The sequence below is a fragment of the Gekko japonicus genome, unplaced genomic scaffold (genome assembly GCF_001447785.1).
Source record: "Gekko japonicus isolate JY-2015 unplaced genomic scaffold, Gekko_japonicus_V1.1 scaffold357, whole genome shotgun sequence".
Lineage (NCBI taxonomy): Eukaryota > Metazoa > Chordata > Lepidosauria > Squamata > Gekkonidae > Gekko > Gekko japonicus.
In genome coordinates, this window is record NW_015175366.1 from 878647 (window position 1) to 905280 (window position 26634).

Here is a 26634-nt window from a genome sequence, read left to right on the forward strand (position 1 = left end):
TATTTCTGAGTAAAAAATGCACAGAATCATATTTGCTGAAAATCAGTGGCAGACTTGAGTTGGGGGTGTGCATTCCAATCTACCTGAGCTGAAAATATACCTCAAAAATACCTTATTGCTATTTTTGGGTTATATTTTGCCATCGAAAAGGTATCTGGGATTTTTTGAGAAAACTGGAAAAAACCCACGAAAAAATCCCTGATATATTCAAGACTTACTGGGAAGATTTGCAATGCCCGAAAAATAGCTGAGCAGCTGGAACAGATTTCTCCCTCTGCTCAGATGTTTTTTGGGCTTTCTTCTGCAGTCCCTTTAAACAGCACATTTAAAGGGACTGCAGAAGACAGCCCCCAAAATAGCTGAGCCGGCTCCCTGCTGGCTTAGCTTGGGCTCTGTTGTGCAGTCCCATTTAAAGGGACTGCACAAGAAAGCCCAAAACAGCTGAGCCAGTGGGGAGCCATCTCCCTGTTGGCTCAGCTCGGGCTCTATTGTGCAGTCCTGTTTAAAGGGACTGCACAAGAGAACCCAAAACAGCTGAGAGGTGGTAGCTCCCACTGTTTTTTGTGGCTTTGCTGCTGCTTTTTTCCTCCCTCATTTTTTCTTCTTCTTGGGTCTATTGGACATAAAATTATTTGGGATATCTGAAAAATCCCAGATCCGAATACTTTACCGGTATTAGGAAATTTTGGGGAGTCCAATAGGTCTGAACTTAAAAGGGGTGATTGCTCACCCTTAGAGTTATGCACTGAAATTAGTGTGATTTAAAATTGTGTGATTTATGCTGGATTATACCTTATTTTTTCAGCAGCTGCTGTAGAGCAGGAATATATAAAGATGACACCTTTGCCTGCCCCCTCACATATTCAGAGCTGAGAAGGAAGTAGGTTCCCTTTTAGTGTGAAATAAAATATGAGTGCTGGGCTGTGGGGTATGTATGTATGAGGCTCTTTTCTGTTTGTAAGTATGTCTGGAATATGTGCAACTCCTATGGTTTTATACAGAAAGAAGACAAAAGTAGGCAGTTGCTTGGTCAATAGTATATAATAGGTTTTATTAAGACTAGTTGAAATAACACAACTCAGTGTGCAAACATTCAAGTTTTCTAGAACTCTTGATTAGGCTGGGTCTTTAAAAACAGGAGGGGGAGATCTCTTATGTCACAATCATAAGGCCTTTTCAGCAGCATCCTTTTGTAGAATGCTTTGCTGACTCTAGGCACAGGGTATAGATAGTATCAGGTAGCATCCTTGGCTTGCTGAGAACAGAAGGCAAGTAAAAGCCATCCAATTTAAAATATAATAACTCATAGTTGAAGAAGCGGTCAGAGTAAACATTATTGCCTTGTCTTTTTCTTCCCCTGAGGCATAGCTTATGCCAAACATTGCACAATAGTGTATCACAAGTTCCAAATTGATATGTATGTAGTGAATTTGTTCTAGAGCTTATAAAGCTGTGAAAGAATTCTTAAAGGCAAATTTTAATTCCACATTTTTAACTATTCTTTCTCCTGAACAAACAATATTAATTTGGTTTTACTGTTGAGGTTTTACTTATTTTATCACTACTTGGGCCATAGAAGTTTGAAAATTTGCCAAAGAGAACTTCTTAATTAAAAAAAAAAATTGTGCAAGATGCCTTTTCTCTGCCTTAAAAAAATAAAAATCCTCGCCCTGAATCTGCCAGTCTGAATCTGTAAATCACTGTATTGCCTCACATAACTTGTGGCCAAGCAGTCATCTTCATTGAATCAATGATAATTTCATGCTAAGTTTACCAGCACACCTGGATTTTGGCAGTGGAACATCAACTTCCTGCTGCACCCATGCTGTTTAGGACAATTTGTTGTATTCAGAAAAATATGACTTCGTAAATTTTCAGTCTTTCTTTTTATCCTGTATGATTGATTAGAATCATTTTATTGTATGTGGCCATAGGCCTTCACATTATCAAAACAGTCTCAGAAAGTTTATACATTAACATATAAAAATAATAATTAAAAAATTCAACCTCTACTAACGTATAAATTACCTGTTAAGACTATCTTGGCCTCTAATAATTAAAACTGATAAGACCTTTTAAAATCTCTCACTTGGTTGCAATGGTACTGTTTAATTTCTTTGCTCTAATCTTTCTAGCGGCCAAGGCAAAGCGAGCCAGTCTTGCGAAGATGAAGGACTCCTCATCTGAGAGCATAAAGGCTATCTTGTCATAATCAGACAGGGGGTATAGGGCTGTCAATATCTTTGCTAAAATTTTGGCCCTGGGTTCTCCGTATAAAGGACAGGATATAGTGAGAATGGTCTTCCACTGACTGCCTGCATATACAGATACGTTGGTCTGCTAGAGTTTTTTTATAGTGACCAGTTAGCATCTCCGAAAGCAGTGCTTTGAAAGCGCAGTGAAGTAAGGGATCTCCTGAGATTATAAATGATTATTTTGTTTAAGTAAGAGGCTCTTAAATGGTTCTTTTTAATTATTTTAAACTTGGCCCTCCTGGGTCGTCATTTCCTCTATCTACTATGCTGTTCTTTCACACTCTATTTAAAAATAATAATAAGATTACATGAGAGAGAGAGGACTCAACTTTTTCTTCCTGTTCCAATGTTTGTGATTTGGCTATACTCTTGTTGTTGATGTTCAAGTTCTCTTTTTTACAGTGGTTAAGTTAGTGTATTGCTTTTGGAGCACCAGAACTGAGCCTAGGGTGACTCCCACTACAGGAAACAGGAAGTAATTGAAATTAGTCCTGCCTCCCTAAGTGATGGATGGGAATCACCCACAAGATGTCCTCCAAGCCTCAGAGGAGAAGGACCCTTCACGGTGTGTAACCAATGGTCGTTCTGCCATCAGAGGTGCTTTTAGGGAGGTACCACCAGATACCATATGTAGACAGACTTTGTCCTTGCTCTCTAAAAGATATAGAATCCACTACACACATCATACTTCATTGCCCCCTCTATAGGGATATTTGATCTCGTTTTATTACTCCATTTCTAGAGGGTAAGATCTGGCACTCTGATGACTCAATTGTTCACTTTCTTCTGTTTAATTCTAATTGCGAAATAATGGTGGCTGTTGCAAAACTTTTATATTATGCAATCAGAAGACGAGGCTTGAATAGCCAAGTGTAAGTGACTGGTGCATCTTAGTATTTTCCCATATTTCCATGATGTTTTGTGCTTTCATGCCAATAAAGGTTTTGTGTGTGTGTGTGTGTGTGTGTGTGTGTGTACTTCACATGAAGATGTTTGGGCTGTGCTGGACTACCACAGGGAAGGGCAACCAGGTGGCTTGGCACAGCCAAGCAGTGTACTGGAGTGGAGAAGGGAGGAGCTAAGCCCAGCAGTTGGATTCTCTTCCTGGTACCCAGCAGGAGGTGGAGTATGGGCCTACAGGTCCTTCAGACCTCAGATATGAAGGGGAGGGAGTTGTCCTCAGCCCAATCATCCTTCTCCTGCTAGGGTGCTTCCTTTTTGTCTTTTCCAACTCTTTCTCTATGCCAATTCTGATGATGATGACAACAGCAACCTCCCCCCCACCCAAATCTCTTCCTTGGACTGAGGCTCAGAGGGTTTAAATAGGCATTCACATCTTTTACATGCTCTACCCCCTATTGCTTGGGCCAATCAACCATTAAAGGCTTCTACCTCCTCCCTCCAGCTGGGACCCAAATCCATCAGCGCCCTCCGGGTGACTTGATGACACCTGACTGGCATGACTTAACTAGCCCTGGCTGCATGCTCCTGTTTACCTCCAGCAGCCCCTCTAGAAGAAGAAGAAAAAGAAGAGATTGGATTTCTACACTGCCCTTCACTACCTGAAGGAGTCTCAGAGTGGCTTACGATCGCTTTCCCTTCTCCTCCCCACAACAGACACCCTGTGAGGTAGGTGGGGCTGAGAGAGCTCTCTTGAGAACTGCTTTTGAGAGAACAGCTCTGATAGAACTTATGACTGACCCAAGGTCACACCAGAAGCTGCATGTGGAGAAGTGGGGAATCAAACCTGGTTCTCCCTGATTAGAGTCCACGCTCTTAACCACTACTCCAAACTGGCTCTCAACTAGGACAGCCAGTGTTGTGTAGCAGTTAGTACTTCAGAGCAGGGTCTGCCAGACCCAGGTTCTTGCTGTGGAAGCTGAGTGGGTGATGTCAGACTAGTCACAGCCTAACCTACCTCACAGGGTTGTTATGCAGTGTCAATCTCTACAGTGAGGCGCTTTGGCCTTCAGCGCTGGAAATTGAGTTTGTAGGTAGGTTAGGCTTCAATATAAGTCCAGTCTTGAGAAAGGATTACCAAAAAGTTTGTGTAACCGGTACATCTTTGACTGTTTTATTTGAATTGTGGACTATAAATATATCTACAAGCAAGAATCTTGTGTTGATATTTTGTTTGGAAGCAGAAGGAGTGTTTACCTTTAAGAACGGCCTGGCAGAGAAATGGCTTTTTTCCTCCAGTGTTAAGTGAATGACTGCTGCTGTTTTTCACTGGAAGTCCTTGCATATTCACGTTTATAATATGCAAACAACTGTCAAGGTTGACCCGCCTTGGTTGGGGATAATTGTTCCCCTGTCTGGAACATGAGACACTGGTGCAAGCCTCTCTATTGATAACGTAGCCAAATTTACTCTGACCAATGAACTCACAGCAACACATCATAAGGCAAAATAAGCTTTGTTAGAAAGATACAAAAGAAAAAGATTTTTACAACAATATCGTTCCAGTGAATATATATAGTTCCAGTGAATATATATAGTTTCAGTGAAGTGTTCAAGCACACAAAAATAATAAAGCTAACTTCCTAAATACACTTACTGAATAGAGTTTCTGCAGTGCAGGTCTTAAATTCTCAAAGCTTTAGCAAATTCAGTCCAAAACAAGCAGCAAAATCTATAATAGATATGGAAATGGGACTAAAGCCTAGCAAGATAGACTACATTATATAGAAAACGTGGGCCATGGATCTCCTGCCTGCTTTTCAACCCATCACCATGCTGTCTCCAAGGGGTTGTCTAGAAAATGAGCAAACTCCCATCTGTGTCCTGATGAAATTTGTATTGTATCTGAAGAAGGGTGTGTGCATACAAAAGCTTATACTTTAAATAAAACTTTGTTGGTCTTAAAGGTGCTTCTGGACTCAAACTTCTCAGTTTCGCATTTTTAGCAACAACAGTGTGTGTCAGTTTACAACCATTTAGAAGTGAAATGCAATAGCTAACTGCTGTAATAGACTGTACCAATAGTGGTTTATTTGTCCTGTAAAGAGTCTCTAGAAATACAGTGTAGCATATCATGTTATAGACGGTAATAAAGGTAAATGTGATCCTCTAGACTAGTGGTTCTGAACCTTCCTAATGCCACGACCCTTTAATACAGTTCCTTATGTTGTGGTGACCCCCAACCATAAAATTATTTTCGTTGCTACTTCATAACTGTAATTTTGCTACTGTTATGAATCGTAATGTAAATATCTGATATGCAGGATGTATTTTCATTTTTTAAAAATTGAACATAACTAAAGCATAGTGAGCCCTATCCTAAGACCATTGAAAATTTGTGTTTTCAGATGGTCTTAGGCGACCCCTGTGAAAGGGTCGTTCGGCCCCCAAAGGACCCACAGGTTGAGAACCGCTGCTCTAGACTAAACTCTTGTGAATGCTATATTTTAAAATGGCACTTATGTCTTATAAATTTAAAAATTGACTCATTTTGTTCCGTGCTGTATTTTTTTTTCCAGTATGTTGTCTTCAGTTCATTAGTAGGCTTGATTGGGAATCTATTGAGTTGTTTTCCCATTAACTTCTGTTCAACAGCAGTATCCATAAATAAACTAAATTGCAATATCCACTACTGGATAGATACAGACCTTTCTGCTTGGAAGTCCCTTGAATTAATTAGAAATAACCATAGTGAATGACCATTAAGATTTTACCAATTCAATTGTAAGGATTTTTTTGTTGTTGTTCTTTAAAAGTTATGATGCATTTGACCTGTTGAATGCACGTACTATAATTCAGTAGGCAGTGGAGAAATAAATGTTGGGACCACTTTGTGATGGACAAAGTAGCAGATAAATATGAGTCCCACACACAAGGGTATGCAAGGTCCCATTCCAGATTCATTCGAAAATGGTGTCCTCTTATAACATATTTTACAGAAAACGATGTATTACCAGCAAATACTAGTTATGCAGAATGGATTCATCTTTGAGAAATTGTATTTATTTATCTATTTATTTTTTGAATGGTCTGAGCACTCTCATAAGTTAATATTGGGATCCTTCTAAAATATATCTGGATTTATTATACGTCAGTATTGTAGAAATAGTAGAACAATTGGAATATCACAAGAAAGTGACAAGGATTTGGTTATAAGATGTTCCTGCTGACAAATTAATAGGTGGCATTGTGAAATATGTATCTGCACTGACAGTTTGTATTATTGTTCAAACAGCAATCTTGTTTATGTATACTTGACCTCTTTTAATAAAAATTTTTTAAAAAATTCAGTAGGCAGAAGACTTTGAAAGGAGGTTTGAAAGTTAGTTTTATCTGATTAAAATTAGATTATCAGTTTATTCCATATGCATGTGTAATGACTGGAGAAATTATACCTTATTTAAATACTGACTCAAAGTGATAGCTGCCTTTTTTCTACAGAAAAGACCATGGGGTGCATTAAAAGTAAGGAAGATAAAAGTCCTGCTATGAAATATAGAACTGAGAATACGCCAGAACCCACTGCCCCCCACGTCGGCCATTATGGATCAGATTCAACTCAAGTCAACCAGTCACCTGCAGTAAAGGGATCATCAGTTAATTTTAACAGCCATTCTGTAACTCCTTTTGGTGGGCCATCTGGTATGACGCCTTTTGGAGGAGCATCTTCCTCGTTTTCATCTGTGCCATGTCCATATCCTTTAACAGGTGAGCTTTATTTCAAATATAAATGGTACTTAATTAGTTAACAACCTTGTACTTGATATTTTGTACTGACAGGGGAAAACATTATTGAGAGCATGTTTTGAAAATAGAATATCTAATGTTGCTTTTCAAATAACAAAATATTTTTATTAACGGTAGTAAAAGTAGTGCAAGCTTTATTACTTATATAGAAATGAAGAGAAATAAATGAGTCAGTAGTCATCATTTAATTGCCAGTTGTTTTAAACTGGTGTGTTTGAATCTCTCTATATAATAATTCTGCGTTGGTCATGGACTCTCCTGAACATTCCACACTCTCCCAAATCAGTAAGCTCCCTGATCTGTCACTCAGAAGTTGTCCCTATCCACTGGCTGTGTTGCCTGAGTCTCGCCTCCAATATTCTAAACAGTTTGCTGTTCCTCTCCCCCCAATAGCCAGTCAGAACACAGAGGTCATTTGCATACGCGGCCTGATTGGCCTTTGCCTCTAACATTCTAAACAGTTTGTTGTGGCTGTTGGGAGTCATTGAATGTGTCCTGAGGTAAAATACATATCCCAATTTTCCCTTAAACAGTCACTGGAGTTGCCAAAATACATATCCCAATCTTCCCTTAAACGGTCACCGGAGTTGCGAATCTCCGTGAGGGGCCTGGAGATCTCCCAGAAATCACCGTGTTCCCCAGCCACAGCACATCATTTCCCCTACAGAAAACTTCCCAGCTATTACAATGGCTAATTTGGGCAGTGGACTCTATGGCATTATACCCTGCTGAAGTCCCTCCGCATCCCAAACCCTGCCCTCCCCAGGCTCTACCCCTCAAATGTATAGGTCTGGTCTTCCCCTTAGTATTGCCAGCCTCCAGGCAGCACCTGGAGAGCTCCAAGATCAGTTCTCCTGGAGAGAATGGCTACTTTGGGCAATGGACTCTATGGAATTATACTCTGCTGAGGTCCCTCCGCACCCAAAACCCTGCCTTCCCCAGGCTCTACCCCTCAGATCTACAGGTATTTCCCAACCCAGAGTTGGCAACCCTGTAACTAGCTACGGAGGTCTCCCACCCAAATACTTGCCAGGGTTGGCCCTGCTTAGCTTCTGAGATCTGACAAGATCAGGCTTTCCTGGGCTATCCAGGTCAGGGCTCTTATAGGATTATTTATAAGCATAAGATGCCATGTCAGAGATACTTAAAATCAGTGTGTTTGGATGCTGTAACTCTGTGTGTGTGTGTGTGTGTGTGTGAGAGAGAGAGAGAGAGAGTGAGAGAGAGAGAGAGAGAGAGAGAAGTGCCGTCAAGTTGCTTCCACCAATGGTGACCCTATGAATTAATGTCCTCCAAAATGACCTTTTGTTAATGGCCTTGCTCAGTTCTTGCAAAATGAGGGCCGTGGCTTCCTTCATTAAGTCAATCCATCTCTTTTCTTGCCTCCTTCCATTTTTCTTAGCATTATTGTCTTTGCAAGTTACTCTTGTATTCTCATAACATGACCAAAGGATGATAGCCTCAGTTTAGTCATTTTAGCTCCAGGGGAGAGTTCAGGCTTGATCTCATCTACAACCCACTTCTTTATCTTTTTGGCAGTCTATGGTATCTGTAAAACTTCTCCAACACCACATTTCAAATGAATCAACTTTCTTCACTGTCCAACTTTCACACCCATCCATAGTAACAGGGAATATGATAGTATGAATTATTGGATGCCAGTGACATCCTTAACACTTAAGGATCTTTTCTAGTTCCTTCATGGCTGCCCTTCCCAGTCTCAATCTCCTTCTGATTTCTTGGTAGTGGTCTCCCTTTTGGTTGATGATGGAGCCAAAGGATAGAAAACTTTTACTTCTATAATTCTGCTCTGGTACTTTCTGCTTTAACCTTCATCAGTAGTCATTTCTTCACTATTTTATGCCAATATTGTGGTGTCATATGCATATCTCAAATTGTTATAGTATAGGTCAAAACATCAAAACAATCAGATGTTATGACTCACCTATTTCTTGTAAAACCAACCATGGCTTTTCGTGATCCACATGGTCAAAAGCTTTGCTGTAATCTATGAAACACAAACTGATTGTCTTTTGAAATTCTGTCATATGCTCCAGTAACTAAGATAAATTTGCAATATGATCTCTAGTCCCTCTTCCTTTTCTGCATCCAGCTTGAACAAGGAACTTTTCATTCCTTGTATGGCAACAGTCTTTGTTTGGTTGCCTGAAACTATTAGACAAACTCTGTTTCTTCTGTTCATCATTTTCCAAGTAAAGCACTTTGTAAGTTTCTGATTGAAAATATCCAGAGCCTGTTCACTTCAGTTTACTTGCTTCCAGGATTGCAATGTTTAAACATTCTGTTTCTAATTTTGCAATTTCAAGCTTACTTTGATTCATACATGTCATGCCCCATGCTGCTAGTATATCTGTCAAACAGCTTTGGACTTTCCTTTTGCATCCATTCAGAAAAACAACTGAACGTCCTTTTAGCTTTAATCCATTTGTGTCATTAAGAATAGCGCTACTCGAGGCTTCCGGTTTTTGGCGCCTCAATGATGGCTGCGTCTCTCGGCTCCTCCGAGAGACGTGTGCCATGAATCGGGGATTAGGAGGGAGCGCGATTATGCGCGCTCCCCCATGGAGTCCATAGGCAATGGACTCCTAACCAGGGGGCTTTGGAGAGCCCTATGGCCAACAGCCGGCACAGGGGGGCTGCTCTCTGCCCCGAAGGTCCTGCCCTGATTTCCAGTATTGGACTCGAAGCAACCACCGAGACAAGCGTATGAAGGTTTGGCAATTTTATTCTGCCTAGTGAGATCCCAGGGAGACCTGCTGGATCGTTTTTGAAGACGGATGAGTGAGTTTAAGTTAAAGCGAGACATCGGAGCCCTGTTGCGAAGCCCCCACAAACTAAAGTGGGAAGAGGGAGGGAACAGCCTACCCTCTCAAGCGAATGAACGAAGCGGGATGGTGGGGGACTGAGCTAACAGTGGCAATGGATTACAGTAGAAGGACTAGATCAGAGAAATCTCCTAATAAAAGCGTTTACAGACCTTTGAGACTTTGGCAACTTCAGTCGGTAAATGTAAACAACCCTCCAAGATGGCGATGGAAACAGTGAGGGAGGTGGGACGCAAGCTTCTCCCAGGAAGAAGAAAAACGGAGGGGTAGGTCAGGTGACCTAACCATAGACTCTTCCTACAGCATAGAATCGGGAGCCATCTGCTGGCTAAAGTGGGATATTCAACAGGAACGGCTCTAAATGTGGCATGTCTTTTAAAGGGACAGTGTCTAGAATAAGAAGCAGCGAACCTTGATTTATAGACAAAATTGAGACTGTGTATAGCATGTATTGGATGGTGGCAAGCAGATTAAAAAGCGATTGGACTCTTGTACCATAACAAGCGAGTGAAAGCCCTGGAAAAGGAAAGTGGTACTAACTGGATAGAGCCTGTTTCACTAAAGCTGTTTATGAAAGAAGAATCAACAGAGAAGGAAGAGGACAAATTGAGATGACTGTATCGATTGAGTGAATCTATGCTCTACAACGTCGTGTTTGTGGGGAGGGAGGGGAAGCGCAGTGGGAGATGTCAATGTCTTTTAAGGTCTTTATACTTCTTAATTAGCTTTGGAGCTATTCTCTGTCTAGACAGATAAGCTGGATTTTAACTTGAAGCAATGAACAAGGAAACTCCTCATGTCAGAAGTTAATTGATAAGAGTTACAACTTTGTATCTATAAGCATATGTAACCTTCTACACTTGGGCTTTTAGTGCCTTTTTCTCTGTCTCCCTTAGTCTGTAGTTTTTCCCTTCCCCATCTTTCGTTATAGTTATGTAGTTATTTTAGAAATACAAATTAAAAAAAATCCCCTTTGGGGGGCAAAAAAAAAAAAGAATAGCGCTACTTGTACCTGTCCTCTGCTCTTCTCCAGTAGCTTATTGACTGCCATCCAACCAGTGTTCTCAGCATAGGATTTTTCAATGTATGAGCTGATCCGAAGTGATTTACCATCTTCTGCCTTCTGCACAGTACTAACCAGGGTTAGCTGAAGGGGCACTTCTGTTGTCTATGATAGATCCTCTGCCAGTGTCACCTTCTGCTACTGCCAGGAAGTAACCCTTCAAGTACTCCTCCACCCCCATCACCATTAAAACTGTCCTTCTGCTGATGTGGCTGTTGATCCCAGAAGGGACAGATGCATGTTAGTGTGGTGTCTTGGCTGTGATCATTCCACTTGAGTGACTTGACTCTTTCAAGAGGCTAAACTCCTTATGATAGTTCTTTCAGCTTCACTGGGACTTACAAACCCCCCCCCTCATCATATTAAGGTGTGTGTCCAAGAGGGATCAGTAGTTATACTGATAATCTAATACAAATTTCTGTATAATTAATAGTGACACATTAAGACTTTAAACATTCCGAAATTAAGGTTTTGTTAATTTTGTTGATAGATTTGCTTAGTTTTCAGAAGTTGCTCTCAGTATAAAATGTGTATTATGAATAAACTAGGAGTAAGGCCCGTTGTGGGAAGGAATACAATGAGCTCTAGAAAGAAGCGCCAGGTGAGTGTCCGGGCTGTGGCTGGTGGGGCGGCACAGGGAGGGGGAAAATAGAGGGAGGCAAGCCCTGATTATTTCCTTCTGGTTAGCTATAAGACAGGGCTGTCTCAAGTCATTTTGCTGCCCTGTGGGTAGTATGGGAGGACAGCCTCATGGTAACAGGTATGGTTCCTTCCACCCCTGACTTGGTATGATTTGGGGTTATGTAGTGGCAGATAAGGTAGAAAACCACCTCCTCCTATGCCATGTCTTCTGGGTTCCAAGGGTCTGGAAAGCAGTTCCGTAGCCAGTTATAGGGTTGCCAACTCTGGATTGGGAAATAGGTGGAGATTTGAGGGGTAGAACCTGGGGAGGGAAGGGGTGGGGAAGGACCTCAGCAGGATATAATGCCATAGAGTCCACTGGCCAAAGCAGCCATTGTCTCCAGGAGAACTGATCATGGTCATCTGGACATCAGTTGTAATAACTGGAGATCTCCAGCTGCCACTCGGGGGTTGGCTTATGTTAATTTGGGGCTATGCAGTGGCAGCTAAGGTAGAAAAGCAGCTCCTCCTATGCCATGTCTTCTGGGTTCCAAGGGTCTGGAAAGTGGTTCCATAGCCAGTTACACAGTTGCCAAGTCTGGGTTGAGAAATACCTGTAGATTTGAGGGGTACAGTCTGGGGAGGACAGGGTTTGGGGTGGGAAGGGACCTCAGCAGGGTATAATGCCATAGAGTCCACTGCCCAAAGCAGCCATTGTCTCCAGGAGAACTGATCTTGGTCATCTGGAGATCAGTTGTAATAGCTGGGAAATTTTCTGTAGGGGAAATGATGTGCTGTGGCTGGGAAACACAGTGATTTCTGGAAGATCTCCAGGCCCCACAGGGAGATTGGCAACTCCAGTGACCGTTTAAGGGAAGATTGGGATATGTATTTTACCTCAGGACACATTCAGTGACTCCCAACAGCAAACTGTATAGAATGTTAGAGGCAAAGGCCAATCAGGCCACATATGCAAATGACTTCTGTGTTCCGACTGGCTATGGGGGGGGGGAGGAACAGCAAACTGTTTAGAATGTTGGAGGCGAGACTCAGGCAACGCAGCCAGTGGTTAGGGACAGCTTCTGAGTGACACATCATGGAGCCAACTGATTTAGGATCGTATGGAATGTTCAGAAGGTGCCACCCCTCTTCACAATTATATATAAGGAGAGATCAGGCTTGACTAAAGGTTCTTATAGGATGTAGCAGCTCACACTACAGTGAAATTACTAATATCTGCGGGGGGTGGGGTAGAGGGAATATAAATTGCAAGAGAACTTATCACACACTACAGTGAAATTACTAATATCTGGTAGGAAATGGGACCTAAATTGCAAAGAGAACTTCAGAGTTCCCACTAGCATGCTGTATTGTGCTGTCAGAATGTAGCTGTCTTACATTAAAGGTAAAGGTAAAGGTTCCCTTGCTCGAAAGCCAGTCGAATCCGACTCTAGGGTTGCGGTGCTCATCTCTGTTTCAAAGCTAAAGAGCTAGCGCTGTCCGAAGACGTTTCCGTGGTCATGTGGCCGGCATGACTAAACACCAAGGCGCACGGAACGCTGTTACCTTCCCACTGAAGTGGTACCTATTTATCTACTTGCAATTTCTTGCTTTCGAACTGCTAGGTTGGCAGGAGCTGGAACTAGAGATGGGAGCTCACTCCATCATGCGGCACCCGGATCTCTAACTGCTGAACTACTGACCTTCCACAGCCTGCAGTTCAGCGTCTTAACCACTTGAGCCACCGCAGCTCCGTGTCTTACATTAGCAGTATTCTTTTGCTAACAAATGTCATTTCTTTCCAGTGTGCTGGAAAGGAGGTTTAAGAAGTGATTCTGTCCTGCCCAGTGGATATAATTCAAGGATAGGATTTTGTATAACTTGGTAAAGAATGTAAGGAAGCATATAGCATTTTGGCATAGTAGACGAATGTGCTGAGCCACAGAACAATAGAAGACTACTGAATGTGTCTTCTTGTATTAGAACAAGGGTGAGGGCGATCTGGCTGCAACCTTTATGGAAGTTGAAGATATTGGCATGTTAGCAAACAAAATAGTGGATGGGAGAGAAACAAGGATTGTACTTAGTTAAACACACTTGTGAGTAGAAACATCCCTGTCTGATGAGCAAAATGGCCAACTGCATGCCAGGTTTACCTACCCCTGAATTAGGAGTTTTTATCTTTCCAGACTGAGCTAAGAAGGTTTCTTCTGGTAAAGATTGGGTTCATTCTATGACACTATAGAAACAGATGCATATGTTCAAAATTAAATTGTATTTATTTTTATTTCTAAATATTAGGGTTACACAACATTAGACAGGTGTAACACACAGTATATGCTTGTACAGACATAATACTTGAGTAATTATCTGGTGAAAGGACCAAAATCAGATGACATTCTGCCAGATTCCCCCCCCCCCACCTGCAGTAGAGGACAAAATTACACTCTCTCCTCAAAAACTAGCTCATCTATCCTACCACTGATACCAACAGAAAACCATGCATACAGATAAGGTTTGAGTTAAATATATATATACACAGAGAATAAACCAGTGCCTAAACCTGAGCAGCAGAATTAATTTCCCAGACCAAATCTGCCAAATTGCTTGCACTGTTCAGACATGTATGTATTCAGCCTGTTTAAATTTCACACCCAAACGTGGACTTCTGTTAGACTCAGAGACTGGACGAGTATGCCTGATGGGCAGGGTGGAAGGATGCAGTCTCACTACATCACAATGGGGAAAAAGTCATGATATGTGTCATGCAATCTGGACAAAGACAATATGAGTTATAGCATCATATTATCCCTGCACTTGTGACTATTTAAATAAATATTAGTCATCCAAACTTCTGCTGTTGTTTGTAGTTACCTTGAAACATTAAAAAGTATTAGCATTAAGGATAATGGGACAGAACCCCCCAGTTCATATTTCAGTAGTTAGATCTCATGTCTTTGAAGCATAACATGTGAACAACCCTGTTGCAGCAAACAGTCTTTAACTGATGTGCTCACGCCACACAAAGAATGGTTCCTTTCAAGTGTTAATTTGGGGGTGTGTGTGTGTTGTAATGTCTGAAATGGGTTGGAATATCCAGACACGCACAGGAAGCATGCATCTAGGACACTTTACAATTCAAGTGTGTTAGGAACATATTCACCTTATGTTTTCAGCCATGTCATGTCGTCAACCCATAATAGAAACTTGTGTTTAGTTTGAAAAACAGCCCTTACACACTGTGGCAGACTCCTGTAGTGACTGGCCCAAATTTTATTCTTTAAAGTGAGAAGAAAATCAGACTATTTTAGTTTGGAAATATTTATAAAAATTCCTCCTATTTAAGAAGAAAACTAAAAACTAGGTCTGATGAAATTTTAGTTTAGATTCAGAAACTAGATTGTACCAATTCTGAAAAAAGCATTTAGCTTGGTTTCAGAGGAAATGAATGAATTGCCTTTTTTTGTACTTCATGTGTATTTGATTTGTATATCTGATATATTTAAGATAATATTTCAATATAATTGTCAGATCTTTGCTTTTCCTAAGGTGGTGTTACTGTTTTCGTGGCCTTATATGATTATGAAGCCAGAACAACAGATGACCTTTCATTCAAGAAGGGTGAACGGTTCCAAATAATAAACAACACGTAAGTCTTCTTGCCCAACTATGGGACTAAACTAGTTAGATTCTTCTGTATGCATTATGTGTGCACTGCTCTTTCAGTAGTGGAATAGAATTGGGTAAGCATTAGAGTGACCAAGTTCACCAGATTATTCAGGATGGTTAAGACCAAGGCAGATTGTGATAAGTTCCAGGAGGATTTCTCTAAATTGGGTGAGTGGGAAACAGCACGGCATATGAAGTTCTTTGTTAGCAAGTGTAAGGTGATGCACTGGAACAAAAACTCCTGATATTAAATATACACTGATGAGGTCTGAACTGGTTGAGACTGAGAGGGAAAGAAATTTTGGGGTTGTAGTTGATAGCTCAATGAAAATGTCAACTCAGTGTGTGGCAGCAGTGAAAAAGGCAAACTCCATATTATGAAAGGAATAGAAAATAAACCAGCCAGTGTTGTAATGCCCCTGTATAGATCTGTGGTGCAGCCTCATTTGGAATATTGTGTGCAGTTCTGGTCACCATATCTTAAAAAGGATATGGCAGAGCTGGAAAAAGTACAGAAGAGGGCAACCAAAGTGATTAAGGGGATGGAACATGTGTCCTTTGAGGAAAGACTGAAGAGTTTGCAACTTCTTAGTTTAGGGGAAAGACAATGGACGGGGAATGTGATAGAGGTTGATAAAATTATGCATGGGGTAGAGATTGGATACAGAGAGCTTTTTCTTCCTCTTCTATAATACTAGAAATTGGGGGTACCCAGTGAAGTTGATGGGCAATAAGTTCAGGACAGACAAAAAAGGAAATACTTCTTACTGAGCCGTAAAACTATCTACCAATGGAGTGATGATCATGAGTATAGATGGCTTTAAAAGGGGGTTAGACAGAATCATGGATGCCACAGGCTACTAGCTGTGGTGAGTAAATGGAACCTCCATGTACAGTGGCAGCAAACTTCTGAATACTGATGCTAAGATGTAGCATTAGCGGAAGGCCTTGGCCTCCATACTCCAGTTGTAGGCCCTACAGGGTAACTGGGTGGTTGTTGTTCAAAACAGTATGTTGGACCTTGTCCAACCACTGGTCTCATCCAGTAGGTCTTTTCTTAGGTTCTGTTCTTAATAGTGTAACTCTCTACCATTGAGATGCTGTCACTAAGGGAAGGGATTGGCAGGAAGCCCCTGTAGTTGGAGTGCTATATACAGGGTGGAATAGGAACAATGCAAACAGCGATTGGGATAGGGCCCTGTATGTTTATTGGGAGCTAGAATAACTTCAAAATATTAGTTATCCTTAACTTTCTTTCTTCTCAATATAAATGGTATCCTGCTATGGCTGAAGAGAGTAGTGACATTCATTTACAAATGCCTATTTAGTGGTTACAGAATGATTCCTTTGTAATACATTTGCTTATATTCAATGTAGCTGTTCTTGTTTTCCAGGGAAGGAGATTGGTGGGAAGCAAGGTCTATTGCAACAGGAAAGAGCGGCTATATCCCAAGCAATTATGTTGCTCCTGCAGATTCCATTCAAGCAGAAGAGTAAGGCATCTTGCATTCTTCATCAGCAGTTTTACCCATAATTTTCCAATAGATACAAGCAGGAAAAAAATTAGGCAGATATAAGTTGACACCAGTCTAGGTGTCTGTAAGGTAAAAATGGAATTCACATACACTATTAAGGGATATTGATCATATTTAAACAAATTTTCAGTGATATATTTCGCTTATAGAAAATTTTTACATGGTATTTAGGAGAAACTCATTCCAAATGTGCTGCTGCAGCCCTTATCAGCTAGTCATAGTCTTCAGATATTGGCTAGAGCTAAAGCATTCATTTTCACCGTCTTTCAGTGTTCTATTTTGAGGTAACAGAGGCTTGCATTGTTCTTACATTCCAAGTATAGTAGTGCTGACTGATACGTTTGAACTGCTTTTAGATCTAAAAGGCCAAGTGTAAGAATACTGGTGATTCTAATGCTATATTTTCGAGCAAAGGATTTTTCATGCATTCTGATTATACAGCTGGCAGCATGGTTACTCCTGTTCCCTTCAGTGCTTCAGAATGCAATATACCATCACTGGCATCTGGTCAGAGCTAATGCTACTAAAGTACTTACAATGAAGCAAGCTCTGGGCTAGAACAGTAGTTCAAAGATCATCAAGCACTGTGTTTGGTGGATATTCTCCTAGATAGCTTAGGTCAGGTGTTCTCGATTCCTGCACTGATCATGTTACTAATTTCAATATTTATATCCTCCACATTGCCCTGGAGCATGGAAGCAAGAAGGGCCTTGAGAGGAGATCCCCAACTACTAAGTGCCTGCCTTTAACAGTTGATGTAACAGATTGCTGCTACAGTCATTTGAAAATTTATGATTGGGGCATCATCTGTTAGCTATTGTGTGAACCACACCTGAAGTTGAAGCTTAGCAAGCAGGCTACGTCTGCCTCTGTCTGTACTTCAGAATGGGCTGCAGGAATTCTAAATTCATTGGAGAGGAGCAGCTAGGACAGTAGGAAGCAGCTTGCGATTTAGACTGTCAGAATGTTGAGTTTGTTTTTCCTCCCAGCTCAGTCAGAGTGGCTGGCAGCAGCTTTCCATTGGGTTTGTTCTTATTTTGCACAAAATTTTAAGGAAATAAAATCCATTGGAATCTACTGGGTCAGTTTTCAGTTGGGGTAAATATTTAATTTGTTAAGGGTCACTTAGCAGCAGCATATTTGTAAGCATACAAGGAAGTGTCTCATTCAAGTGTATGTCAGTACCTTAGTGCTGTGAGGAAGTGCTTGACATTGAAGAATAATCTGCAGTGTAGGCATTGCTTGGGAACTTTTTATTACATTTAACCAGCACCTTTTGAGCTTCTGTCTTCGTTTTAAGGGCAGCTTGATCATGGAGTATATCTGTAGCTACATCTCCACATGGATAGTTCTGAACTAGTACTTGTAGATTATGAAAGTAATTTTCCATTAATTTATTGTGAGTGATATTGAATAACAATCATTGATGACTTACAGAATATCAAGCCCCTTGACATGGATACTCCAGCAATTCTTTATCTTGCAGTGTGTTTTCCTGTGAGCCATTTTTTTTACTCTAGTCAGCTTTTCTAGTGGTGAAAAAGTGAGGAGGGGGTCTCATTTGACTACCAAAAAGGATATGAAGGAGATCATAGGGCCCGAATAGGCAAAAGCCATGTGGGATAGGTGGTGTTGTGAGGAAGGGAATGCCTTGAAATTGAGTGAAGAAACTGGCTGGATCCAACCCAGCTGGCTAGATCTTTGTATTGCTGCATTTTTGAAATTCTGAAAGCATGGGTCCTCCCAAATGTTTTTTTTTGTTTACTAACTAGCCATTACATGTGATTGCCATCATCCTCTCCCCCTGAATCCATTTTTGGGCAGAGATGGTTTGGGAGAGTTCTCTTATTGTGCTGGTTTATTGAGAAAATAAGAAACAGGAGAATTCCAGTAGGCATATAAATATTTTAATTAATAAATAAGAAAGGTGAGGAGCATTAGGAGCCTTGTGCTGCTTTGAAAGGATTTATGACGTTTCTTACCTTCTCCAAAGTGCAGCAGAGTGATGTCTCTGTACTTTTGGTGTGCCAGGAACACTCATCACTGTTGAGTGAATTCTTTATGGGCATCTGGTTGTAGAATATCTTTAGGTTATTTGTGACCCTATTCAGTAGTAGCAAATACTATCCATGCTTACCGGTTTGTAGTGACTGTCTGAGTGATTTTATAAACCAGCATCTGGAATGGCTCCTGATCATGCTTGTAGACCCTTCTAGGCACATGTTTAGAAGATTGCAACAAAAATGACACCTGCACTCATATGTGCCTGTATTCTCCTCCCGGGCCCACTTCTGCCACCAGTGTACCTAGCTGAGTTAATGCTAAAAGTGAAAGAGTTCCTCAACAAGGAATGGTCATGCTTGTGGCAAAGACTAGGATTGGTAAGGCCATTGACACACAGCATTTTTGCCATAACTATATGGCAGGAAATAGTACATAGCATGTTTTACTTTAAAAATACAATAAACCAGTTCATATTGAATTGTGCTAAATTTTTAGCTGTAGCTCGTAACATTTGCACAGATAAAGTCCAGAAGTAAATTAGAGGTTATGTGAACTTGTGAGGATATATTTTATTCAGTTATGCTGTAAATAATTTTAGATCTTATTTGAGTGCTTTTAGAATTGTGGATTTTAAACAAAAATGTTATAGACAAAATAATTGAATCCTTAAAATTCTGTATATAGTGGCATCTATAATATTACTGTGGTTTTGATACAGAGATTTGTGCTGGTTATAAACTGAATAAATTATACTACTACAATAAACCTATAATTAAACCATGTTAAAGAATTTTTAAAGGAAAAATATGTAGGGGAGCAGCGACCTGAGCCTGCAATCCAGATAGCGTCGTCTTATACAAGAGGACTGCTTGTTTTCTTCAAGCAGTTGATCTCCAAAGCCATGCAACAACTGGTCTTGACACCCCCTTGAGTTTTAAAAGTAGTTTTCAATGTGGTATGGGCCTGGTGTTCAGGGAAACAAGACTACAGTGCCTGTGGGCCCACAAAGCAAGTTGCATTTTCTTTAAATTATAATCTATATGGAACAAACTGGCCTGCACTAAAATAGTATTGGTTCCAGGTTTATTTAATCTAGTGGAACTGAGTTTTACATGAAAGGGTGCTGCCACAGGGAAAGCTCTATCAGATCTCTTTTTAGGCACAGTAGCGTATTTAGATCTGCCTTTGTAATAAACTGAGGAGCTGCGGTGGCTCAAGTGGTTAAGATGCTGAACTGCAGGCTGTGGAAGGTCGGTAGTTCAGCAGTTAGAGACCCGAGTGTGCCGCATGACGGAGTGAGCTCCCGTCTCTAGTTCCAGCTCCTGCCAACCTAGCAGTTTGAAAGCAAGAAATTGCAAGTAGATAAATAAGTACCACTTTGGTGGGAAGGTAACAGTGTTCCGTGCGCCTTGGTGTTTAGTCATGCCGGCCACATGACCACGGAAACATCTTCGGACAGCGCTGGCTCTTTGACTTTTTAACAGAGATGAGCACCGCAACCCTAGAGTCGGATTCGACTGGCTTTCGAACAAGGGAAACCTTTACCTTGTAATAAACTGTATTTGTGCTGACTATCATATAGCAACAGAATTTTTTTATTTGAATATTCTAGATGGTATTTTGGTAAGATGGGCAGGAAAGATGCAGAAAGATTACTTTTGAATCCTGGGAATCAACGTGGTATTTTCTTAGTTCGAGAAAGTGAAACCACAAAAGGTATGTGTGTCTGTTTTTTTACATCACAATACAAGAGTCATTGAGAATATGTTGGCAGAAGCAAAACTTTAAACTGTGCCTTTTTTTTAGGTGCTTATTCCCTCTCTATACGTGACTGGGATGAGGTTAGAGGCGATAATGTGAAACACTACAAAATCAGAAAACTTGATAATGGTGGATATTACATAACTACTAGAGCACAATTTGAATCATTGCAAAAGCTGGTCAAACACTATACAGGTAAGTCTTATGTTCCTAAATTGTAGCCAATTAAACCCCCCTTATCAAATTTGTCATTCTTGGGAAAGTTAATTGAGCATGCAGTGGCAGAGCACCTCCAGGCTTTCCTAGATGAGACCTTTGCAACTGACACTTTCCAGTTCAGCTTCAGGCCTGGTTTTGGGACTGAGACAGCACTTACTGCTCTGGTAGATGACCTCTGGCTTCAGTTGCACCGAGGTGGTTATGTGCTGCTGATTTTATTAGATCTGTTGGCAGCATTTGACACAGTTGACCATCTGGTCAACCGTGTGGCCTTGCTGGGTATACAGGAGTACTGCCTTGAGGTGGTTTTCGTCATTCCTCCAAGGATGCTCTCAGAGGGTTGTCATTGGGGACAAAAGTCTTCCATGTAAGCACTAGACTGTGGTGTTCCAGTATGTTGGATCTTCTCCCCAATGTTGTTGTTGTTGTGTGTGTGTGTGTGTGTGTATATGTGTGTGTATATATATATATATATATATATGCATGCACCCTCTAGTGGAGCTCATGAGGAAGTTTGGGGTTGAGTGCCATCAGTATGCTGATGACACCCAACTCTTCCTTTTGCAGGATAAGCAATCAGTCTTGAGCCCGTGTCTGAATGCAATGCTCAGATGGTTGAGAGAGAGCTGGTTGAAGCTGAACCCATCAAAGACGGAAGTCGTGGCTGGGAAGGATTATGTTATGTGGAGGTTACAGCCCCTGGCTGTTAATGGGACCCATCTGTCACCAGTGAAGAGCTTGGGTGTATGGCTTTTTGCCTCACTTTCTCTGGACAAACAGGTGTCCACAGTGGCGAGGTCTTTGCCAGGCACATCAGCTGGCCCCCTATCTGTCTTGGTTGGATCTGGCCACAGTGATTCATAGCACTGTCACCTCCAGATTAGACTGCCACAATTTACTCTATGCAGGGCTGTCCTTGAAGATGCTCCAGAAGCTTCAGGTTATCCAGAATGCAGCTGCTAGGCTTTTGACTGGTGGATTATGGTCAACACACACACAACCAGTACTTAGGCAGCTGTACTGGTTGCTAATTGATTTATGGATTAAATTCAAGGTGCTGGTCTTAACCTTTAAAGCCCTAATCAGTCTGGGACCATCATACCTGAAGGACCTACTCTCCTGCTACAATCTCCCACAGTGCCTGCGCTCTTCATCATGCAATCTTTTGGTAGTATCTGCTCTTGAGTGGCTCACCTACCAGAGCAAGGGCCTTCTCTATATTGGCCATGTCTTGGTGGGATGCTTTATCAGAGGACACACATGCCCTGCAGGACCACATTAGCTTCCACAGGGCTTGCAAGACACAGCTCTTCCAGCAGACTTTCAGTTAGTCATCACACATGTCTTGCCATTTTTGCTTCCACTGGATCATTTTACTGTTGGGTTGTTGGATGCAGCTATGTTTTATATAGGAGTTCTATATAGTTGGTTTTAAATTTTATTATATATTTATTATTGTTGTTTTTAATATTTTCTATTGAATTGTATTTTGCTTTGTTGTAAGCCATCACAAGCTTCACCAGTTGAGGTATAAATCTGATAAATAAATAGTTTCATATATTGCTGTGGAAATGAAAACAGAATGTATCTGTTCCTAAATATGTATTTTAAAAAAATATTATGAAACACACTTTTAGTTGGTAAGAGACGTTGGGTAGATAATTTCTGCTTGTTTTAATATTTGTGAATATGTAAAAATAAAATAAAACACCCTTTCCCTATCACCAGAGCATGCTGATGGCCTGTGTCATAAGTTAACAACTGTGTGTCCTACTGTGAAACCTCAGACGCAAGGTTTAGCAAAAGATGCTTGGGAAATTCCTAGAGAATCCTTACGGCTAGAAGTCAAGTTGGGGCAAGGATGCTTTGGTGAAGTATGGATGGGTAAGTGTACCCAAATGAAAGGATCAGAATTCACATTCAAATACATGCTTACATGCATAAGACCCTGGGATCTGCCCCTGGCGTTTCCAGTTAATAAAGGAGCAGGGTTGGGAAGGACATCTGTTTGAGGCTGAGAGACCTGCTGCCAGTCAGAATGGTCAACTCTGGGCAACATACACAAATATTCATAGGATCATATGACATAGAAACTTTATTGTTATAACACTTCATATTTTAAAGGGGGGGAGCATTTTACATGACAATAGGTATATGTTTTATTTAGGTGGTACAATATAATTAACTTCCTATATTGTTTATCATATACCTTGCCTTACATAGTTTGTTGTTCATATTTTTTCTGATTCTGTATTCCTAGACCTACTGCATTGTTCATTGGTTGTCTTATGCTGTTTGATTGGACTGTTTCATATTCTGTAATCCACCTTAAGTGTCTATGAGAAAGGAGGACTATAAATAAATAAATACAGTAGCTAACAATGTAATGCAATGTTTCTCAAGGCACATGGAATGGAACCACAAAAGTAAATAAATACAGTAGCTAACAATGTAATGCAATGTTTCTCAAGGAACATGGAATGGAACCACAAAAGTAGCAATCAAAACACTAAAGCCTGGTACAATGATGCCAGAAGCTTTCCTACAAGAAGCTCAGATCATGAAGAAATTAAGACATGATAAACTTGTTCCACTTTATGCAGTTGTATCTGAGGAGCCAATCTACATAGTCACTGAATTCATGACAAAAGGTACTGCTTCCTTATTGTGTGGAAATCAGAAATATGTTAAAAGTTTAATGTTTTCTGTGTCACGTTTGCTTAGTTTGTGATAGCAAATTTAGGTATAGATTATGCAAGTGCAATTCTAACTATACTTACGCCCCTCTGCATCTATTTACATCAATGGGTATAGAAGGGTGTAACTCTGAATGGATTCTAGAAGGTACCTATGTGAGTTTTTGTGGGAGATAATTTGCCGATAAGGCTCTCATCTTCCATTTTTCAGTCTTGCCACAGTTTTACAAATTCTTTTTGGAATTCGTTAGAGAAAATGTCCAGGAACTATCTGGCGGTTTTATATTACAGGCTATTGGTTCCCTATCTCTCCTCCCACTTGTTGGCAACGGTGATCCATGCAATGGTTACCTCCAGACTGGACTACTGCAACCCATTTTATGCAGGGCTGCCCTTAAATTTGCCCCAGAAACTTCAGCTGGTGCAAAATGCAGCAGCACGCCACCTGTCTGGGATGTCTCTGCAGGCGCACCTACAGCCAGTGTTCTGCCAGCTGCATTGGCTTCCAGTTGAGTAATGGACCAAGTTTAAGGTTATGGTATTAACCTTTAAGGCCCTATGCAGTCAGGGACCAACATATCTGTGGGACTGTCTCTCCCAGTATGTTCCCTAAAGAGCTCTGCGCTCGGCAGAACAACGTCTACTGGTAATCCCCAGCCCAAAAGACATCCGCTTAGCCTTGACCAGAGCCAGAGCCTTTTCAGTTCAGGCTCCGGACTGGCAGAACATGCTCCCAAGTGAGATCAGGGCCCTGCAGGATTTATTAGAATTCCGCAGGGCCTGCAAAATGGAGCTGTTCTGCCAGGCCTTTGGTTGAGGCAGCAGGTGTCCAATTACTTCAGCCTCCCCTGCTCTAACCTGCCTATGTTGTGTGCTAGTCAACCTGTACCATAAGTGGGGGTTGGGGCCATTTCTAATGCGCTGGCCCTCCCTGGATGTACATACAATGTATCTCCAGGGTTTGTTGAATTACCAATCTCTCCATCGTGTAGAAATTAGCTGGGTTTTAGTTTTTAACTGGAATTATATGGAAATTGTTTTATCTGTTTTGTTGTCTTACTGTAACCCGCCCTGAGCCCACTTGTGGGGGAGGGCAGGATAGAAATCCCACAAATAAATAAATTTCTGCAGTAGTGGACTCAGGAGAGGCCGCATAAAAATCTCCTAAAGAAATACTATGTCTACATAAAATACCTATTAAGTAATAATGCTGTTTGGAATGAGAACCAATGCTTGGTGTTATATGAAGGAACCTGGAATGTGCCTCGGGTTTGTGTGCTCTCCTGTCCCTTGACATGCTATGATTTCACCCCACCCTTTCTATTTGGAGACAAATGGTAGTTTTCAGTTAAATCTGAACTGGCAACTTACAGGTTGTGCTTGCCATCCAAGAAAACTGCAAATCATGATCCATGGGAAGAACAGGAGAGAAGATATGCATGAGCCACAGCTTGCTCTGGGCTGCACATACCACCACCATGGTTTAACATTAACTCTGAACTGAATGTGTGTGTAAGTGTAAGAGCCAGTTTGGTGTAGTGGTTAAGTGCGTAGAATCTAATCTGGGAGAACCAGGTTTGATTCCCCACTCCTCCACTTGCACCTGGCTGGATGACCTTGGGCAAGCCATAGTTCTGGCACAGCTGTTCTTGAAAAAGAGCAGTTTCTGTCAGAGAGCCCCACCTACTTCACAGGGTGTCTGTTGTGGGGAGGGGAAGGGAAAGGAGATTGTCAGCCGCTCTGAGACTCCCTTGGGTAGTGAAGAGTGGGGTATAAATCCAATCTCTTCTTCTTCTAAGCTTGAGACAGTGTGTATGAAAAAGAACTTGAAAGCTTATGCATTTAGACATATAGTGGCAATTGGGACCGTTGTAAATCCCTTTATTTTCACTGCTTATTAACAATGTAATAACTACTTTTGTACATAGTCTAGTAATCTTATATTTTAATAGCCTGCTTCACCTGTATCAGTGCAATACTACATTCCCAACCAAATGATAAAGCTGTAGAATCTTTCTTTTTTGAAGCCTTATCTCCAACTGTTAAATTGTAGCTGTTGCAAATTATTAAAAAAAAAGAGTGAATAGAATTATATCGCTTTGTCTACATCTTTCATATTGATTCTACTGGAATTTTGTTTTTGAATGTGCTTATGGCAGCAGCTGTACAAGTTATTTTGGAGGAGATCCATGCAAAATTGTGTTAACTTGTTTCTGAATATAAATTAAAGGAATATTATTTTGTTTTTGAGAGGAATAGTATTGTTGCAAGAGATACTGAAGCGGAAAGAACATTTCTATGTGCAGTCCTCTATATTATATTTGTCTTAATACAATGTTATTTGATATTAAATCTTTCTAGCGAAATCTAAATCATGGCATTGATGTCTTTCTGCAGGTAGCTTACTAGACTTCCTTAAAGAAGGAGAAGGGAAATACTTAAAGCTTCCACAATTGGTGGACATGGCTGCTCAGGTACTTAGTGAAAACAGTCCTGCTATACAATGCTGGAAATGGTTAATACCACCTAACTACTGTATAGTTTTTCATCTTCTATCGATTTTTTTAACTTGCTTGCAAAATAGTGACTGCTGCCTATGTTTGAGCAGAATATATACGATTAAATCTAAAGACTGAAACATCTAGTATCAGTTTTTTGTTTTCAAAGTGTGACATGTAGCTCACCAACAGAACCAAAGCAGTCCTAAACAGTTACCCCCTTCTAAATCCATTGAAGGATGTGAATCTGCTTAAGATGGCACTGTTCGTTACTTAACTGTTTGGTGAACTGAGCTTTGTTTTGGTAATATACTTTCTTTTTCTAAAAAATAAGATTGCAGATGGCATGGCCTACATTGAAAGAATGAATTACATCCATAGGGACCTTCGAGCAGCTAACATCCTTGTGGGGGACAACCTTGTATGCAAAATTGCAGACTTTGGTTTAGCAAGGTTAATAGAGGACAATGAGTATACTGCCAGACAGGGTAAGTCTGATATATTTATTGTAGTAGCTAACAGAACTTTAATATTTAGTATCACATCAGAATTCTTCATCAACATAAAGAAATATCAGTTTATCTCTGATATTTTAATTCATTTAAAAGGATATGTGTTAACATTCATTATTTAATTCACTACAGTTCTAAGCAATAGAAACTGAAAATCATTCTATAAAAGAGTTCATTTCTTCAGCAGAATTTGGGACTTAAATGACATATGTGATGGGTCTTTAAAGAGTCAATATTCAGAGCCTCAG

General features: G+C 40.7%; 1 protein-coding gene across 1 annotated transcript in view; it reads left to right on the forward strand.

The window, feature by feature from the left end:
* Positions 1–26634, forward strand: part of YES1 (YES proto-oncogene 1, Src family tyrosine kinase) — a 53235-nt gene that overhangs the window by 17914 nt on the left and 8687 nt on the right. The window contains exons 2-10 of the mRNA XM_015425466.1: positions 6657–6923; positions 15042–15141; positions 16556–16654; positions 20313–20416; positions 20507–20656; positions 22409–22564; positions 23152–23331; positions 25774–25850; positions 26209–26362. Of these exons, the coding sequence (XP_015280952.1) occupies positions 6665–6923; positions 15042–15141; positions 16556–16654; positions 20313–20416; positions 20507–20656; positions 22409–22564; positions 23152–23331; positions 25774–25850; positions 26209–26362 (1279 nt within the window). The 5' untranslated portion in view covers positions 6657–6664. The remainder of the gene's footprint in view (positions 1–6656; positions 6924–15041; positions 15142–16555; positions 16655–20312; positions 20417–20506; positions 20657–22408; positions 22565–23151; positions 23332–25773; positions 25851–26208; positions 26363–26634) is intronic.